The sequence below is a fragment of the Ylistrum balloti genome, unplaced genomic scaffold, assembly GCF_031769215.1.
Source record: "Ylistrum balloti isolate Yb309-2 unplaced genomic scaffold, AGI_CSIRO_Ybal_v1 Utg370230, whole genome shotgun sequence".
NCBI classification, from domain to species: domain Eukaryota; kingdom Metazoa; phylum Mollusca; class Bivalvia; order Pectinida; family Pectinidae; genus Ylistrum; species Ylistrum balloti.
The window spans coordinates 1801917-1822860 of NW_026782190.1; the positions used below are offsets into that span (position 1 = coordinate 1801917).

The 20944-nt window shown below is 35.3% G+C and overlaps 1 protein-coding gene across 1 annotated transcript; it reads right to left on the bottom strand.

Moving 5' to 3' along the window:
- Positions 1–1585: 1585 nt before the first annotated feature.
- LOC132552029 (protein Spindly-like) lies at positions 1586–11801 on the bottom strand. Its single transcript, XM_060216173.1, has 12 exons — positions 11727–11801; positions 9390–9522; positions 8912–9085; positions 8555–8743; positions 8051–8200; positions 7519–7617; positions 6798–6908; positions 5241–5381; positions 4075–4111; positions 3615–3696; positions 3129–3313; positions 1586–2075 (listed from the first exon to the last, which is right to left on the bottom strand). Exons 1-12 carry the CDS (start codon positions 11729–11731, stop codon positions 1627–1629), a joined length of 1755 nt encoding a protein of 584 aa, XP_060072156.1. The 5' UTR covers positions 11732–11801; the 3' UTR covers positions 1586–1626.
- Between the last annotated feature and the right edge of the window lie 9143 nt (positions 11802–20944).

Below are 20944 nucleotides of genomic sequence, written 5' to 3' on the forward strand. Positions count from 1 at the left end.
GTTATTAAACTAGCAGTGATATTCTTTTTTAATAACACCCTAGCACTTAAATACTTACCTCTGCATCAGATTTCATAATTATACTGGATGTAAAAGTGTCACAAGAGAACAACCGTCTCGGGAGAGGGGTAAAACTGCTCTCCTTGAATTTCCACTGATTTGTTGGTTGACCAATTATTCATTGCTGTGACTCCTTTTGCAGGGTATTGCGGAGGGGTAGAACCATCTGTAGTGATGAGTGTTTGATTATGCTAGTTTTCAAAGACAGATCTTGGGTCTAATAATGCCTTATCCTAATGCTAGTATTCTGAAATATGTCCAGAAGTTGGGAAAAATCGGGGGCCTACATAGATTTGGTTTAGGTTAGTTTATGCTAGTTTTCAAAGACAGATCTTGGGTCTAATAATGCCTTATCCTAATGCTAGTATTCTGAAACATGTCCAGAAGTTGGGAAGAATCGGGGGCCTACATAGATTTGGTTTAGGTTAGGGTAATTTTAAAGTCTGTTGAGTTTGCGTGGTTGCCAACTATTTTATACTAGTAGTCAACCAATCATATTGGTGATGTCAAGGTGTTAAGCAGGATAGTGTACTAAAGGAAAAGTTTACGGACGGCGTAAAGCAATATGGTGCTGTGTAGTGTTAATTTGGACGAAAAAAAAAGAATAGTATACAATTAATTGATAACTATTTTAATGTAACAAGGTAATAAATAAGTATGACAATCTGACAATACAATTTCATCACCAGTGTGACATAATGTGCTATGGTCACTTTAAGTCAGAGAAATTGGGAAGAATTCTGAGGATAGAAGCCACCAGAACACTAACAATGATTTTCTAAGAAAAGTAACAGTAACCTTGATCTTACAATCCTGAAACTCAAACGTGTTACAGATATTTTGATGCTTTATTAGTGTGTGAAATTTGACAAGAATACCTCTAGAAATGAAGCTACCAGAGCTGTGACAAAACATGGTGCTACAAACACAGACAAACGAACACAAGGAGAGGTAAACATAATTCCCATCCTAAGGTTTAAAAAAAGTGCAATTCTAACAAAATTTTTGTCTATACAGGAAAGAATCTGTAGATGGACAGACCAAAACTCATACAAAACATTATTATTATGGATACAATTTTAATACATATCTTTCCCCCAGCCCCGAAAAAAAAAAAAAAAAAAAGAAAAAGAAAAAAATCTTTGACAAATTAAGAGTAATATAAAGATGAATGTATAACTTGTGTATGCTTTGTCATGAGAACAAAGAAAGTACAGTCAGATTTGTTGATAACTTTTTACCATAAACATTTAGACTGAAAAAAAACATCTATCTCTACTAACTTGGTTCTGAACAGCACAATAGCAACTGTTCTATTCTAATTGGTCAGTTAATACTGGTTTGATTCATCTTATCTCACATTTGTTTAAATATTTAAGAACTTTTTTTGTCGTTTAACATGACATTAAAATTACATATCTGTGTACAAATCTCTACACAATATTTAAAATCTAACAAAAATTATCACCAACAATCTAAACCATGGTTAGATTTCTTCAGTTAAACATTTTCAATTCATCTGGAAGTCAACAGTCTGTTCTCTTCAGTCACTTTAGTTACAGATCTTCACTGTGTTTTACATGCTTCAGTATTATCTGTTTCCTCACATGGCTTAATCACTTTGGTCATTCGCTGTCCCTTTGGCTTTGAAGGAGCTGATTCCTTCATCAACTTGTCCTTATTTTCCCGATCACAGTTTGAAGAGAGCTTGCCACTTCTCTTTTCCCCCTCACAATCTACCACCGTTACACTGTCAGCTATAGACACAGACCTCCCTTTGGAACTCACACCTTTCTTTGGAACATTGTTTAACATGATGTCTGACTGACTACCATTTGGAGGCGGTTTATTTTCGTCTGTCTCGGGAACCCCAGTATCACATACGGACTTTTCAGGCATTGGTTGAGAAGTGACTTCTCTACGACTCATGTTAATGGTCTGTTCAGGAAGAACGTCAACTTGTAGTTTCTCTGTGATATACTTTTTCTTGCAAGCACCTTTGTTTTTCACAGATTCTGAAATTTAAGCACCATATGATTATTCATCATGAAATCACATTATTTCCAGGCAGAACAAATATCATGGAATTCTACCAACAGTATCTATAAAATTTTGCTGCAATATACTGCCCTAATATAGTCAGGCAGTGTTTAGAATCTAATCGTCGTTAGGAAACCTCAAGAAGTGTATAACAACGGACTATCAGTGAGAAATAACTACAAATAAACAGGGCACATATCAATCAGATTTATCAACTGCTATGACAGAAAAACTAAAAATTCAATAAATCTTTCAATTCAATATGTACACAAAACTAAAAATGGACCGATATATATTACATAGGTCAGAAATGTACTAGATTTCATAGTAACTCATTAATTTAACATGTGAATTCTTAGATAACTGAAAGTTTTTACACAATCTTGTACAAGCAACTTTAAGTTCAGGAAGTTTGACTATCATTCCTCTAAAGTCTTAATTAAATTTGGCATTTGGATTATCATCGGATACACTTCTTTGCCCACCACCATTAGACGAGATAAATATTTTTTTTTTAAATTTCATATATATACTTTTTCCTTATGTACTAATATTACCATATGATTAATACATTAGTCATTACAATATATTATTGAGAGCAGGGTTTTCCATAAAAGCCGGTCGCCGGCCAATTTGACCGGCTACTTTGATCATTTGGCCGCCTACACCAATCCAGTTCCGTACATGACTACACGTACACGGCAGGCCAGCCTCCTACTTTCACTACACAGCCTACTACTAACAAAATTATGGAAAACCCTAGAGAGTGAATAAGAGGAAATACCAATATGAAACTTCAACACAAGATTGGAGCCAAAGTTTGTCCATTTGCCCATGGAATAATCAGGACCATATGTGTATATGACAAAAACTTTGACCATGGACAAAGTTCAACCATACTTATTCCTTTCTTTGTATTAAAACTCTTTTAAAACTTTCATCAAAGACAAGTTAAGAGCGAGATTGAGGTAAAACTTCCATCATGATTAAGTTACTGTTTATTCAGGAAATAACAGTGCTGTGCTCACCTGGATCATACTTCTGTTGAAGTTCATCATACTTCAGCTGCATACGGAGACATTTATTGTGAATTTTTTCTCTGTCACTTTCAGCATTGTGTAATTTTCTTTCCAACTTTGATTTCTCATTCTTTGTGTCTAAGAGCTGTATGTCTGCACATCGCAACTCACTCTGTAAGTTTTCATTTTCTTGACTGCAAAAATAATTGTCAATTACTCAAAATTTAATATATTTAATAAGGAAAAATATAATAATTAGCTCATTTTTGGGGAATTTATCCATATTTTAGGAAATTTCTCACGCATTTTCAGTAAATTTTATTTATGAGGAACTTACTAACATTGAGGGGAAAAGATATCACTTGGAGAATACTACCTTTTTCTGGTATCTAACATCTACACAACTATAGGTGACCATATTATGAACACAATGTAACTACCCAACCTTATTTTCAATAGACTACATCATATATCTGGACTTGATGGGCGACTTACTCCTTGGCTTTTACCATGGCAATGAGATAATTAGTGAAAGCCTTGTCACCAGCTTTCTCAGTATTTTCCTTTGTATCCATTGCTACAAAGTAGAATTATACAAATTTAGTAACCTGAAAGGGCTTATTACCCCCTTCTTCTACATACACTAAATGCTGAACAAAAGCATGTCAATACCAATGTTTTCTTAATGCGAATTAAGGTAGTATCAATTGCGTATCTTATCAATGTCATGTGTTTATTACATTCTCCTAACAAGTAAATCCCTATGTTAAGAACTTAAAACATGCTGGAGTACTTTACATATCATCTATTCGAAAACTTATATCAAACCCTTTACATATTCAAATCACAATGAAATCATACATTAGATTATATACAAATGCCTCCCACCACTACCCAAAAAATAATATCGACCATTAAAAGATGGTTGGTTACAAAGTAAGAAAACATGTCTTACCCGCAAATTGGTCAAAGAGGTTTTCCGTCTGATTTTTCTGCAATAATTGAACAAGTATTTGTATAATAATCCAAAGTAAGTTTGTGATAATGACCAGAGTGTGTATACAACAACTAATCCGAGTACATCATGACTAAATTAGATGATCTGACCACACAGGGAGATTGTACAAGATTAACTTATTGAATCTTATGCCATTAAGTCCCAAATTAAATTGTTTGCTTGTCCATAAATCACCATATGTTTGACACTACCACATATGCATGCTTGAAAGAGGGTATTGCAAAGCATCTAAATGATTCATTTATATATTAACTGCTTATGTAGCAAAAGCAATCCATAAAATCAGTGCCATAGCTGTATAGTTTTAAACAAGAAACCAAGCCAGGGCTCCTGATCTTGTCAACAATGTAAACTGTTGCTGATATGACAAAAGATAAGAAATATAAAACCCAAAGCAAAATAACACTGTTGTCCACATCTCATATCCCCTCCCCACTCATCCCCTGCCGACAAAAGAGTTCTCAAAGGAGCATAACTTTCTGAATAGGTGCCTCAGCCCCTTCCCTCCAACTTTGTTGCGAGGAGCAGGGTGGGATTATAATAATCGCTGTGAAACTAAAAGGAAGACAATTTATTGTATAAGTAACTGAATAACAGTTAATATAATACACACAGACAGCTAAAAATACTGAATTTCTCTTTCTTACAAAATGAATATCAAACTTAACTAGCTAAAATCTGTTGTAGCTTATCACTGATCGTAAATGAAATCCGAGATCACCACTGCACTGTAAAAAGTCTTTGTTGAAAGATATGGTATGATTTGAAAGTTTTTTTGTGTTCTTACTTGTAATAAGTATGAACACATTCACAACATCGAGATAAATGAATTGAAAGCTAAAGGAGTTAAGTTTACATTCAGATCAATATATCATAGATAACAATGATAGCAGTGATCTTGATTATCAGCTTCTATAGTCTAACTTCTTGACTCTTAATGCTTGGGAGGATTATATACATGTAGTTTTTTTATATAATTTATAAGCTTTTGCATTTTGAAAATAATACATGCATTTTAAGGTTAAATCACACTTATGGCTTTAAGTTCTAACCTTTATTAATAACTATCAATATTTTTATTGTTGTCTTCTAACTAGCCATACCGTTTTCTTCTCTAGCGCATATTTTTCCTCCATGAGTTGTGTGACTTTCGAGCGAGTCTGGGAGAGCTGAGACTCCAGCTGTCTGATGCGGTCACTGTCTGCTTCCCCTCTACTTGAGTGGAGGAGGATCATCATCTGGTTCTGGGAAAGTTAAACACCAAATGGAGTCGTTATAACAAGAAGCTGTAAAACATGGAAAGTTAGTGTGCCTTCTTACCAATTAAAACCAGCACAAGATTTTATACCACTAAATTCTAAGGTTTTATAACAACTACAAATACTTCAAAAGTTTTTACACATCAAAATAAATATATCATGCAGTATCTTAAATTAACAACTTTTTTCAAACTCTGGATAGAAAATTCATTTTGTACAGATGTATCTATTATTAGTTGGATTTTCATGGAAGTGGAGTTTTTATCAACACATTACAAGGATTTTCTTTAATTGTAATCAACAACATGAAGACAAGACTAAATATTTAGGTGATTTTTACAATAGAATCTGAAATGCTAGTCCCGCATCCATAGCACCACAAAGTGAATAAGACTTAGGCTTACTCAGAAGAAACTTATAAATTGGTTTAAGAAAAATGAAAGAACAAGATCTGTCTGGAATCCTCCTCCTCAATCTAAGATATGATATTGACAAGTTGTGTTATATCACAAGCACATTTCATAACAAATGTAGTATTGGTGAAATAGTAAGATCTTGATTGGTGCAAACCGTTGACAGATGTAGAGATGCACACCTCTGCATAATGTATGAAAACAAATGAAATATTCAATTGAGAAAACCACCCTCAAAGCCAAAACAAGACACGGTTTTCAACATTTTCCTTCTTTATAAGAACTATTACTGAATAGAATAAACTTCCATCTTATACATAGTAAGACCATAGACTCCTATAAATCTCTCCTTCCTCACAATTGTCTATCATCCTTTCTTTTTCTTATACTGAACCTTTCATAACCCTAACCTGATGTGGTAGTAAATCAGTACATGCTAGTAGTAAAAGATTTGCATTAAACCTGAGAAAGTTAACATGCTATATTAAAAAGAAAATGTCACTTTATTTGCTTGATCTTTTGTGGAAAAATTTCTGAAATTTTAAAATGTAAATAAATCACTGGATTACAATTTCGTGTGACATAGTGTAAATTAATTTTTGTTGACAATAAAATCTTGACCATTGTTCTTCATGCCTAAAAACTAGTTTTAAGGCTAACAAATCATTATTAAAGGATGCTTTGTATGAAATCCATGTCCAATCTGTCTGAGAATAATTCAAGATGTCATGTATACAGAAACTGACTTTACAATAATAAGGACTTAATCCTTTGATATTCAAATCTAAAAGAAAGAAGAAAAGAAAATCTCAAGTAAGCAATTCTATGAAGAAAACACTACACCAAACTTACGCTGAACCATAATATACTTTGAATATTTTATGAAAGTCTTGTATAACATGTCCCCAATGATCAATGCTGACAGTAGTAATTATTAAGCATTGCTTTTCAGGGGTAATATAGTCATGAAACCTCTTTGACACTTTACCCTGAGATTGCGATTTTCTGTTGTGTGTTTTTTGTTGATTAATTCCTGAGCTTCACACTTATGTTTTAGGGAGATCAGTTTCTTCTCAGCATCAACACGGCGGTCCTCAACCTACAGAGATATCAAATTTTCATGATTTATCAATTCAAATTCTTTATTTATCAGAACAATCTGCAGTCATTGTGTTATATTCAAAAACATATCATGTCACTGGAAAAAGCTTGATCTGTTTACTTTTACTATAAACTGACTCAATATTTTATATTTGCCAAAGATTTAATATTGCTTTATTTATGACCTGAAACCAAATGCGGAGCAAGTACTTTACGATGATATCAAATAACTGTAATCTCCACTAAAAAAACTGAAAAATATTTGACCTTCAAAATTAAACAACTAGGATGTATACAGTAACTTAGCTTGTATACACAAGTCAGATGAAATTGACCTGTTGTGTTGACCTTTACCTTGATACATCTATGTATACTAAATACTTTTATACAAGTCAAACAAGTTAATTGTTCTAATGTATTTATTGTAGAGACATATATAATATGTACCAACAGGACACACACTCATTCAACAATGTTTCTAACAATGTACTTTATTCTGGTAACGACAATATGATAGTAGTAAATACGGATGATGATATTTCGGATGGTGTTGATTTGAGATCCAGTCTAAATCACCAATGAGAGTATAAATGATATCTTAGTCTTACTTCTGAGAAGAGAGAATTGCCCTTAAATCCATGACTAGCATCAGAGTCTCTCATCGCATCTATCTCCGCCCTTAGTTCATTAATCTCACTCCGAGCTCGCTGCAAAAGATAACAACATTGTCCCAAAATGGGTACTCAAATATAAGTGAGATGACAATCTCTCCCCCGTCCTCCCCTCCGTAGTTATTTTCCAAGATAGACAATGATAAAGCTCTCATACAGTGTGTATAATAGCTCAATAATGTCTGTCAGCTGATGAAACGGATTGTTGGTATAATCTGCTGTTTGTCAAAAAAGTGGCATACATATAATATGTATGGAAATTAAAATATACAACAAGTTTAGCGAGAAATTTACAGAAAAACTTTTTGTTAAAGCAATACAACTATTTCTGGATACAAATAATTTGTATTTCAAAATACAATGCTGATCATGTATCCAAGGTACATAAAATGTTTCCATGTAAGTTATATATATTGGATAAAATGACCGATCTCAGACTTGACCACTTGTAAAATAATGTTGTACATACGTCCAGTGATAAGGCATAAGAGGAGGCTTGACACTGGACTTCTTCTATCTCCTCATCCTTCTTTGTGAGGCGCTGACTCAGCAGTTCCACATCACTTTTTTGTTGCTGTAACTCTGTACATCTTTCAATATATTTTTTCTCCAGGTTTTTCTAAAAGGTCGAATAAAGATGTTTTTGAATGGCAGATTTTGAGATTTACAAGGAGGGATAATGGTTATAAGACCCAAATGAAAACACAATACAAATGTTTTTACTGTTACTAGTAACCTTCCCTCCCCACAAGTTTTACCATAACATCAATGATCATTTAACCTGAAAGTTATAACCATTTACACCATCCTAAACATTCATTTCCCTCAAGATGTGAAACTGTTTATGTTGCCAAAAGACAGATAAAAAAAAAAAGTATATGCTAACCAATTGAGGTAACTGAAAATCATTGCTATTGCTGTTTTTATGGAAATGACATAAGTTTATATATTTTTTTTATATCTATCAAGTTACATTTTCCTCCAACTGGTTCACAATTTGCATCTGTAAGTCAGCCATTTCCTCAGAATCAAAACTGCGGGATGTAATGTCTGCTGTCTGGTTCATATTCCTCTCCATTAGGGCTTCTAACTGGGTAATCTGGTCCCTCAGTTGGTTCTCTACACTATGGGACTGATCCAACTCTGACTGAAGCTTGCTGACCTATAACAGAGCAATACAAGACTTACATGCAGGCTTAATCAACAATTTGATTGCTTAGTCCGAGAATCAATGTACCACTACTACCACTTAAGAGATATGTACAATAACATATTCTCATGAACTAAAAATATTTCAAAAGCTGCCTTTTTCTTCTGAATATATACTTACCAGACGAACTTGTTGTTGCAGTTTGTGTTTTTCCATTTCAATTTGTGTAGACAGGTCTTCATTGTCTCTAGCCATATCACGCTTCATTTGAGCAATCTCCCCTTTATACCATTTCTCTGTATCTGCTTTACTTTCCACTTTCATCATCAGAGAATACTTCTCTTGTTCCCATTCCTGTTAAATAGGAGAAGATTGAATAATGAGGTATGTCCCAAAATTACCTTAAATGATATTTGTACTAGTTATTCTTCAAAATTTTTTAAAAAATAATACATGTTAACTTGAGTTGTCAAAATGCTTAATGGACGTTAGTAAAAGGAACACCAGAAAATTATCTGTTAAAGGTCTCAACTATTGAGATCTTCGACTTTGTTCTGTATGTCAGATATATGAATTATTAAACATAAATATGAAGACTGCATGACATACACAGAAAGAAAAGTAAGCTGTAAAGATAAATTTATAAAGAATGTTTTACCTCTGCTTTTATACTATGCTCTTTAATCAGTTTTTCTCGTTCATCTTTCAGAGAAGAATTTTCTTCTAGCAATGATTTTCCTATTGTTGCAGCTGTGTGCAGTTTGCTCTCTAGTTCAGCTATGTCATCCATCCTATAAAACATTGTAAGATATTAAAGTCATTATTGTATTCAAAGAACAACAATGGAACCCAAATCATGTGCTAATTGAGTCATCATGACAAAGACTTTACAGAACATGCAACTGAATAGTCATACTAAAATATGTCATGGGATTTTTTATTATATATATCGATAAATGTAAACATTATTTAATTATAAAATAGCTCATCATATTCATCCAATTATGAATTTTTACACTTTCTTACCAAGTCTCACTGAAAAACAAATCTATCCTTTGTAAGAAAATCTACCATATATGTGAAACCATCTGAAAGCACTTGACCCCAATTGATTCCTTTTTCACGGTTGTCTATATACATTTTTCTTTGTCAAATTGTAAAATAATAAATAAATGAATAAATTTCAATAATATACCAGTCTTTTCTTTTTCACTGCTATGGTGTATTTTGACAATATGGGTTACTACCCTTGGGTTGACAGCTTTCAGAAGGTTTACAGATATGATTGATTTTCTTATAAAGGACATAATTTTTTTCAATGAATCTTGGTCAGAAGATGTAAATTGTATATTCTGATGAATTGAAAGAATTATTTTGTAAATGTAATACATCTGGACGATGTCCAAAAAATCTTATGGCATGAATTACTGCATGGCATATTTTAGGTCACCCCAACTGAATATCAATATTTAATAGAAGTTTATAATAAGATACAGTAGTGCCAAATAATGGTTTTTTTTTAAAACTGCAATGGCATGATGTGGTCCATCCAGGACTTGTCAGTGAAACTGAAAGGTTGGGAACATCCTTGGACTTACAAGGATGCAGTGTAAGTCCAACACAGAGGATAAAAATCCTCTGAACACGGGCACATAAATCGTTTGAAAGGTTCTAAATATCTATCTGTGATTTTATGTTGTCTTGGGTCACGATTGATAGTCAAAATTCCTCCTAATATAAAAGAGCCAAATTTTTGCTACCTGTGCATGGATTGGCATTCAAGCAATGTTACACTTTACAACAGTGATAGTTATAAATCCTTCGTTGATGGTAATATCAAATAATTTTTATACTAACTTCCAAATGTGTTAAGGCAATTAAATGTTGCAAACTAAGTACTGCTACTTATTTATCTAAACATCTTTACTTTCAAGCATATCTATAATGGCCTGACAAGGGCCATTATGTTGGCCTGTGAAAAATGAATCTCATTTTCTTCACAAAAATAATACCAAAAAATTAAAGTGACTTATCACAAAAGTTACAACAGCCAATTGGAAACTACTCAGCATTTTTATGCCATCTGTTTAAAGATGTTTTTCTCTATTTCCTACAGAAAGTGGTATACAATATAGGATGGTATTTCAGTTGTAACTAGCTTAAACATGCATTTTGTTATAAATATTCACAGAAAAGTTATGAAAATTAAGTTTTCTGCTACTGTTTAATTATTTTATTTTTGAAAAGATCAATTATGTAGTTTTGGACAAAAAGTGCTGATACAATCAACAAGGCTAGTTAACTCAGATTTCTTCACCAGTGTTACACGGAGACATAGGCAGATTTTATCCCTCCATATTTTACGTCCCTGATAAAACATATATCAGATATTTCTTATTTATAAATGTGACTTAAAGCATCTCTGTCTTGGTCAGTTAGTAGGTCATTAATGTGGTTACTTTTATAAACTCTTGCATGTACACAAATATTACAGTTCAGAGAAGTGTATTCTTTGTAATGAGATGATGTGTTGTAGTTTCAAAGTATACTTATAAATCCAAGGATGGTCCCAACTTGGCTATGGCCAGGCCTAAATTAGGAAATATTGGAATTGCTTTCACGATTATGCAATTGTAGAACAATGATTTATATTTCCACTTATGTGTGATTCATTGCTATAGCGCGACTGTTAATCAATATAAATCATTGCTTGAAAGCCAACCCCTGTAAGAATCACAAAATTCCCGTTTGGGAGAAATTCTGACTATATGGACCGCGACCAACAAAAATATAAATTGCTGACAGATAGAACTTTTTATAACTAGTAAACGCACATGATCATTTCAACACTTCAACACTGTTTTAGCTGGCCATATCATGATCAGCATATTACCAACTATTTAACTCTGACAAATTGGCAACACTGGAATCACAGACACAGTCCTTGGACAAGACTTAAGAAAATCCAGTTGACAACAGTTAAGGAAAAAATTACTTCATATGATATCAAGAAAGCTCCAGGAAACTTGATAAATGCTATTGAAGCTTCGACTGATGAACCCGAAATCAGATCCAAATCACTAAAGCAATCCGTCAACACGATAGACCAAACCGTCGTAACCGAACAGCCCGCCACAAATGTCGGAAGTACTACACATTGCGCCATCTACTATCTCGTGATACTAATTACAGCGCGGGTATGGCCCTGTACCGCCTCGGTATGTATGATATGTGAAATGTTTGATACGAGTGGATGTAAACAGATATATACTTAATAAACTGAATATAATAAGCAAGAAACGATGAAAAATTTAGAAAGCTTGACAAAAGATATAACCGTTTGAAATAAGGAAAATTGGAAAAAGGAAAGAAATACGCTGGCCATTCAATAGTCAAACAGATTTCTTAAAAAATGAAACCGCCGTAATTCAAGCAATTCTCTGCATAATTTGATAATTATTGTGGATAAAAGTTTCTTATATGGTATACACTACATGAAATAAGACATTCTGCATCTAAACGTTTTTGTCAGCTTTTAACATTATCCATAAGATTAATAGTGTCACGTAGTCTATTTTAGGACTGTTTAAGCAAATGTATATCTGTATGGGTACGTCGTGAGTTATCTTATCGAGTGCCTGTGTTATTGTTTATCTTGGGACATGTGCGCGTACCGCTGTCAAGGTGAGTCGATCTATATTTAGCCGTCAAACTTGGCCAACCGGTCCGGGTACCTGTTCCATTGTCAGCGTTCGTGGGTCGAACTGTCATATAATGTTGTCGAGTTGTCTTGTATTTTTTATTGCAATAGTTTGTAAGGGGCGTAAGAGTGTGTAAGTCAAGTGGCCACGAGATAATGTTGTCGAGTTGTCTTATATTCTTCATTGTAATAGTTTGTAAGGGGCGTAAGAGTGTGTAAGTCAAGTGGCCATGATTTTTCTTTGTAAATCGTCCGCCTTTGTTCGGACAGACTGAGCTCGTTCGTTGTGCTGTGCAGACGTGTTACTGACACGCTGTTTTATTATTGCTCATGTCTTATCCCATTGCCCCTTTGCTTATTTCACTGTATTCAAACATGTTCTACTGATCCTCATACACATCTTAAGTGACTTTTCAGTCTTTGAGTGGTTTTCCTCCTGAATTCGCCCTAAAATGATACATGACCCTGTGGCCGAGTCCCAAACTAACATGTTGACGACGGCAATTGTAACATTGGCGCCCAACGTGGGGCCCTGCTAGCGTTACATGTACATTTTATACCACTTGCATTGGTTTAGTTTTTGAAACGTTTGTCATGGCGTTTTACAGGTCTTCCCGAGAAGGCTCACTATTGTTATCGCCGGTTAATGTCCGGAGGTGGTTTTAGATGTGTATTATGTTGGATTTTGGGTGATTCTGAAAATGCGCAAAGACAGCTGTTAAAGATGATGTTATTTATTTGGCGTCCTGGTTTCAAGTGAAGATTTCGGCCGGGGGCGCGGATAGTTGAACAGGCTGTCTTGGTCAGGTGAGGGGCCAGGGGGGTTTCTAGTTTTTGATTGGTTGAATTATAGTAATTAACCTGTCGTGGGCCTCAAATGACACACCCAGCGACCGCGTGGGTTAGACACGTTTAACTCTGTTCAAACTGATCAGTATTCTGGTTTGTGACGTAAGTGTTTTGTATACTGACAGTATTTCCTCTTAAACCTGTACACAATAGCTTAATTATCTTTGTTAGGTACAAAGGTGACATGTTTACTAGGTAGAATTAAGATAAAATTGATGCGAACAATGAGCATGGAAATACCTATTTTTGTATAACTAGTATCTCAAATATAAGAAAATAATGATTTCTTTAGAGACTGGACTTGGCTTATTGTTTAGTACTTAAGCTGGAATTTCACAGCGTCAGTATAAGCTGCTTGTACAAAGTTCGTACATGTATATTTTTTTTTTGAGTAAAACGGATTCTAAAAGAATAATAAATAAATTAAATTTCTTTTCATGTTTCTTTTCTATGAAATATAATTTTATTAAAAATAATGGGAAATAATTCTAAATAAAGACTGATACTAAAATCACACATATGTACTATGAAACATGTTTGAGAAACAAAATGAACTCATTTCTAGTTTAATTGGGGACTTTCAGATAGACATGAGAACAGTGTTTGATGAAGTTCTCGAAACCAGCACTTATCTTGTCGGCGAGTTGGTTAACACTAGAAGAAGTGCAGTTCCTGAATGAGCAAACGTACAGGCTAAAGAGCAATTTGAGTAAAGAACCGAATTTAGACGTGTTTCAACATCTGATGGTTCTAGTCAAACTGATGTCGGTGTAGGTTCAGGGATAGATGACGTATTTGATACAGCTCCCGTGTCTAAATTTGAAAATAAGTCATGCACCATTATCCCAGAATCCCCCATTGCTAGCAGCACTCGGGTAGGGCATGTTGGATCTGGTACCGGTACAGAAGACGGTGTGTTCCCTGAACGCATACATGTCTAGAACAATAGGTAGAAACATCAAAGGGAGGGTAATTATAGTCTATATCATACATGTATTATATTTACCTGAGATATTTTACCTGTGGATCTACCTGTGTTACCTGTATTAACCTGTGATAACTTGCAGAAAGAAAACTAAGATATCAATATGAAGTTCAATATTTATTAACTTTTCTTATGATAATATTACAATTGATTAAATTTAAAATACATTTAATATAAAGAAAGAACACAAAGATGCCAATATTTATGAATATATTCTATCATAATAGCACAATTACCTTTAAATAACATGTAACTTCAACTAAAATATCAAGTTCAACATGTATGAATATATTCTATCATAATATTACAATTAACTTTAAATTCAAATCAAATTTATAAGGTACAATATTTTGATCTAAAGAAAGATCAATGTACAACATATCAGCACATAACTAAAGACATATATACAGCACTAGGAAATGATAAATATATGCAGCACTACTACAAAAACTTATAAATATACAGCACCAGGAAATGACAAATACATGCAACATGACTATGAATACTAATAAATACACTGCACTTATATGTCACACTATTAGAAACTGATTGATGTTACAGCACTAACGGCATATACGAGACACTAAAGACTGATAAGTGATAACACTAATTCAATGATGAATATATAGCACTGACATAAATATCTGCAACAATGACACAACGTACAAAGTCATTCGTTTTGCTCAGAGCAAGTCTAGGCAAGACATTTCAACCCAAGTGAAGAAGCTCAGATGCTGCATCAGCGTACGCAATGATGTCTATGGTGTTGCTCTCCAGTCTCTGTTTCAGCAGGGCAAGGCGGGTGTCAATGTTTCTGTACCTCTTGGGTCGGGGTCGTCTGGTTCCACCGGCGCGTCGTTGGAGTCTTGCAATTTCGTTGGTAGCCTGAATGTCTTTGAATGTCTGGATGATCTCGAAGATGTTTGGATGGGCGTGTTGCACAATCTTCTTCAGCTTCCCGTGCCAGGCTTCTAGGTGGTTGGTGGTACGTGGTCCATCGTTGTCGTAGTGGTTCCAAACTGGTCGGTCTCCATCCACCCATTGGTCAACAACATAGTCCGTGAATGGTGTCACGTCAGCTGGTAGGTCGGCGTACTCAATGTCCTGTAGTGCATGAAACCAGACATCCTCAACTTGCTGCTCAGGTACCAGAGGTAGGACTACTGCACGGCGAACCAGTCTCCTGATGTCTTCGTTGTCCCGGTATGGAAGCTGTAGTCCAGTCATCAGTGCCTTTCTCCAGACGCATTGGGTGTAGTGGAAGAAGCAGCCCTTGATATCGGTCCCTGGGAAGACGGTGCGGATTGCGTTGTGGACAGCTGTCTCAAAGTCAACGAATACTGTGTCGGGCGACATGGGTAGGTGGTTGTCTGCCATGAATGTCTTGAGTAGTGTGAAGAATCTTGTGTAGATGTGCTGACTTTTCCCGGGTAGAAGAGAGTAGACAACTGGGTACATGGATCCATCTATCTCAATGTGTATCGTGTAGATCTGATGAAAGATGTTGGGACACGTGTAGAAAGTACCATCACAGTAGATGCGGTCGGCGGTGGCGAGCTCAGCCAAGTCCTCTGATGTGGCGAAGACAAGGATTCTGTTCTGGTCACCATCATCAATGTGTAGGAAGCGCTCTCCAGTGTTGGTTTCCGTCCATCTTCCCTCGAGATCAATGTCCTGGGTAGTGGTTGGTAGCTTTGGTGTAAGCTTGCGTCTGGCTCTGTACAGCTGTGACTTCTTGGAGTTGAAGGTGGGTATCTTCTCTACAACGGTTCTTGTCTCTTCATCCCATTCGTTGTCACGCAGTTTGCAGAGTTCCTCACTGTAGATGGTAGGGATTGGTCTGATTTCTTTCTGGCAGCGGTCAGTGATGCAGTTCATGATCTCCTTGGCTACGATGCTTGCATGGTCTCCCGGGTGATTGTGTGGTTGCCGTCCAACTCCTACTATGATGTTGTTGCGGATGTTGATTGTAGCAAGGCAGTTGGTAATGGTGCATCTCCAGTAAGTTCTGAAAGAGAAAAAGAAGATATTAATGTCTGGTTCACATAAATGTATAGTTTGCAACACTTGAGATTTATATGTAGAAAAAAAAATCTATCAGTGTTTCAAAGCAACACTTACTGTGACTTCAAGAGTATGATGTATAAAAAATATGATTTATTATTTTCATTTATTTATTTATTCATCAATTTACTTTTTATCTCTAATTATTTCTTCCTTATTGCATACATAAGAGCAAAAAAGTCCATTGATACAATTTATGAGTTTTTGTTTCAAGGATAGAATTAACAAAATATTTCTTTTTACAAAACAACTTTTACATCAGTATTTACCTTTCTCCTCGAGATGATCTAATTCTGTACAAGTAACCATTATATGATAAGTTGTTACCCCCAAGTCTATTTCTAATGAACTTAAAATTTAACTGAGCGTTAGCCATGATTGGGAATTGAAACACTAGAAGATTTGTTGAATGATAGCAAAGTAAATTATACCAATGTGAAAAATGTGGGAGCTTATATAGATAAACTGCATGAATAGCTTGGATACTCACCTCAAAGTGTCATGTCATCCGTAGCTTTGGTCCTATTAACTGAGTTCATCAGTTTTTTAATTGATCTTTGAGAGGTGAACAGTTTTAGATCAATTAATTTATTTAGCAAACATCATTTGAATATAAAATTTACTATACAAACACTTTTTAAAGAAAATAATCAAAATAATCATATCAAGCAGTTATTGTGATTTGAATAAATGGAATTGAATGCATGCATAATTGTGCATAAATTAAAAAATATTAAAACAAAATTGTACACAATTTATATCCTTCATCTTGTAAATTGAACATTTCTTAAATAATTTGTTTAAAGTTTATATATATAATCTATACAATTGTAATTTCTTCTTTTTTTACTTTAAATAAGTCTATTATACACTATATGTCCTCATCTGTAATTTCCCACCCTAAAATCAGGATGCCTGTACACTCACAGGTAAATACAGGTAACTTGTACAGGTAAATATAACTACCTACACAAGGAAACCGACTATAATCACTGTGTAAACATATCACCCAAGACATGTTTTTAAAATGTATGCGTTCGGGGATACAGCCGTTTATTTAATGTCCAAGTTCAGAGTGAAGTCTTGGGCATCAGTGCAGATAATCTAAACAGGCTGTCCGGAGCAATCTGCATTTTGATTGGCTAATTAGCTGTCCACCTCTGTCTTGATTGGTTAAAAGCTATCGAACTCTAGCGTGGGTTAAGGACAAAGAAATAAATTTGTGGACAGGTACGCGAAGCGTTTACGTAAAGTAGATTATCGTTGATTGTCACTTAATACGTTAACAATACCTGACACGGCTGTCAGACAAATAACTGACCAGGTAAGTTCACAGGTGAGTTGTAAATGTCATTATCTGACTGACTACGAACAAAGAGTAGTAAAAATAGATGTGCAGACATGACCATCGGTGTGACCGTAGAGTAAATAAAATTACGTGAGCCGTATGTATATTCTTTGTTAGTTAATTGTACTAGACAAGAAAATCACAGCGTGGGTATAATCTTATTACACAGGTTAAGGACACTTATGTAAATTTTGTATGGTGATAGGTTCTATCCGTAAATATGTCATTTCTTCAAGTTTGTAATATATTTTCTTTTTAAAATAGTCTAAATTAAATAATTTAAATCAAACGGACACAAACTTTGTGAAATTTGAGAAAATATAAAGAAAATACATCTTTAAGAAAATAGCGAGATTTTCACTATGAAAGTAACCTGACGAGACGACATGTGTTGGTTCCTCACTATCATAGGAAAGAGGATGACGACGAGGCGGAGGTGTATACGCTGCACCCTGGTCGTCTTTTTTCTTTCATAATCAGAAGATATATATATTCGCTGTTTCAGTCGAGATGAATATTCTCTTTGCCATCGGAACCCGACATTTCCAAAACTTTTGCCTGGATTTCACAATGCTGGTGAACTCTTTCATTGGTAGCAACGTTCAATCATTGAGGCGTGTGGACGACGGATGGATATTGCAGGAAACGATTCCAGCCAGGAGATTTCGTAACTCAGTTCAACTGCCCAGGTCTGGCGGTATATGGGCTAACATCCTAATGAAGCGAGTTCATTAAAAGGCCATGTGGATTACCCCGGTCCTTGTACTACCCTTGGTAGACTTGGGGTTTCCATCATAAGGTTGAAAGAGTGTAATGCTCGCTTATCCGGGGTCATATCTTTGTATCAAAGTGTGGGTAGAGTGTGCGCTTGACAGTGATGCCGATAACAAGTGGTTTGAGTGACACCGTGCAAAACTATATTATTTTCTAATTTAAAACTTTATTCAGATCTTCTAGACAGGCACATGGGTCTGAATTAGTAAGTACATTTATTGGTATTTCATTAATCCCCGATCCAACCGACACTGCAATAAGTTTTACATCTGTCCGTCCGTTCTGGATGTTGTCAGTCAATAATCTGACGTTCTCTATTGTCTTTCCTGAAAATTCTACTTCCCGGAGAAGTAAACTATGCTATATCTATACATTGGGAACAAATAACGATGAAGAAACGCAAATCGTTCCATATAACCATAAATATTTCTCAAACTCTGTAATGTCTAGTGAACATGACTTCCCTAAATGTGTATACTACCGAAACTATTCATGTTTAAAACATAAACACAGTTGTCAACATTTTCTCAGCTTCGTAGAAGTATATTGTATAAATCCCATCAAAAACACCTGTCCAGTGCCGATACTGTAATGTCGATATCGTTAAACCGTTATCATTATTTTCTATTTCGGTATCTAAATAATATGTATATAAAACGTTATATAAATTATCAGTTGTGGCCGTTTTAAACAAATTCTCAGCCATTCCGTTTGCTTTCACTTTGTGTTGGTACATTAGGAACTGTCATGTTTTTACTGTCGACAGGTACTGGGGGTACAACTCCTTCCCTTGTATATGAAGAAATATATTGTGAGGAACCTTTCAGAGGATTGTCAAGGTGAGTAGCAAAGTATTTTGAACTGCAACAATAGTATACAGTAACTACGGTTGTATCACATGTTTAGTTATTGACATAAGCACGATTTGTTTGCTTTTGATCAAAAATTATATCTCGTGTATCTGGGCATCTACCTGCCATACTTGACCTAGTAATCTGATGACATTGAACTCGTCTACACTTGTTCTAATCTTATTCATCATATACAGTATCTTTATTTACTATCGATGATCGACGTTTTCCTATATAAGTGAAAAACCACCATAGTCTTGGGAGTTAATATTAATAAAGCTGTTGAAACTCGAAAGATTCAAACATCTTACTCAATTAGATTACTTTTAGAAAGATGAAAACACAACATATCGATTGATGTTAGTTTTTCCGTCGCGAGAAAATACTATAATGTCAATAAAATTCAAACTCCTGTTTATTGAAAATGGAAAACTTTTTTACGGGGATTGCGATGAAAACAAGCAGCACCATCACAGCATGTCAAAGAGTTGTTTCCCATCACTAATGAACAAGCTGTACCGTGTGAGCTTTGGGGTGACTCATTGAAACATGTCGGTTCTATTCTTTTCAGACAGAACACTCGTTGTAGCTGTAATCACTACGCAGGTTTCTCTAATCCCTGCTATGACGTATCTCGGGTCATCATATCATTGCGCTTCAATATTCGCTTTCGAGGGAAACATTATAGAAGTAGATAATTTTTTGCTAAAGCCACATTTCCAAGTCTATGCTTTCCTTTGAATCTGCTCTTCACACTTACAAGTGCAGATAAGAAATTGTTACTTCTTATCATTACAATATATGATATATAATGAACCCCCAAAGAAACGTAAGTCCGATATGAGATACGTTTTTGTAAGAAAATCAGGAACTGAATTTTGTATAATTTATTCAATAGCTTGTTAAAATTGCAAAGAAATAAATTTCATAAAAGTTGCAATTTCTGTTGTCTCTTTAATGAAGGTAACTCCATGAAAGGAAAACTACAAATCAGTCAATAATGCCTGTGTCCGCCTTGGGCATAGATACAAGCTGTGCAACGTTGTCTCGTGGAATTGCTGAGAGTCTAGACGAATGCCACTGGCAAATTGTTCCATTTCTGGTGGCGAAGTCTCTGTTCTAGCTGTGCCAACGTCAACGGAGCTCTACCAGTAGCGATTCCTCTCCCAATTTCATCCCACACGTTCCATCGTTGCCATATCCGATGAAAGAGACGGCTAACGGAGGACATTCACATTATTCTGTGCTATGCAAGGAAACCCATAGGTACTCGAGTAGTGTGGGGACGGGTATTATCTTGCTGGTAAAACTGCAGTTGCAGCTGTGCAGCAAACAAGGAAACCACGTAAGGCCTGAGAATGTCATCCCTGTACACCACTCCTGTTACACGTTTGTGGAAGTCGTGAAGAGGGTGTTCGATGGTGGTAACTGAAGGCTCCTCATATCATCACGCTGCCGTCACCCCATCTGTTAGTCTGCAGGGCACATCAATCGGCGTAACGTTCGCTACGTCGACGCCACTCATGCAATCGGCCATCAACATGAACAAGATGGAACCGAGACTTTTCTGAGAAGAGAACTCGTCGCCAGCCAAGAAGACGCTGTCAACACATTTAGAAACACTAGATTGATCGTCCTTTTA

What these genes read in the sequence shown, in the direction of transcription:
- LOC132552029 (XM_060216173.1), bottom strand. An exon ending in TGAACCAGTTGGAGGAAAAT is followed by an intron (nt 8,201 to 8,554) that starts GTAACTTGATAG and finishes TCGACCTTTTAG; the next exon opens with AAAAACCTGGAGAAAAAATA. An exon ending in CTTATGCCTTATCACTGGAC is followed by an intron (nt 7,618 to 8,050) that starts GTATGTACAACA and finishes TATCTTTTGCAG; the next exon opens with CGAGCTCGGAGTGAGATTAA.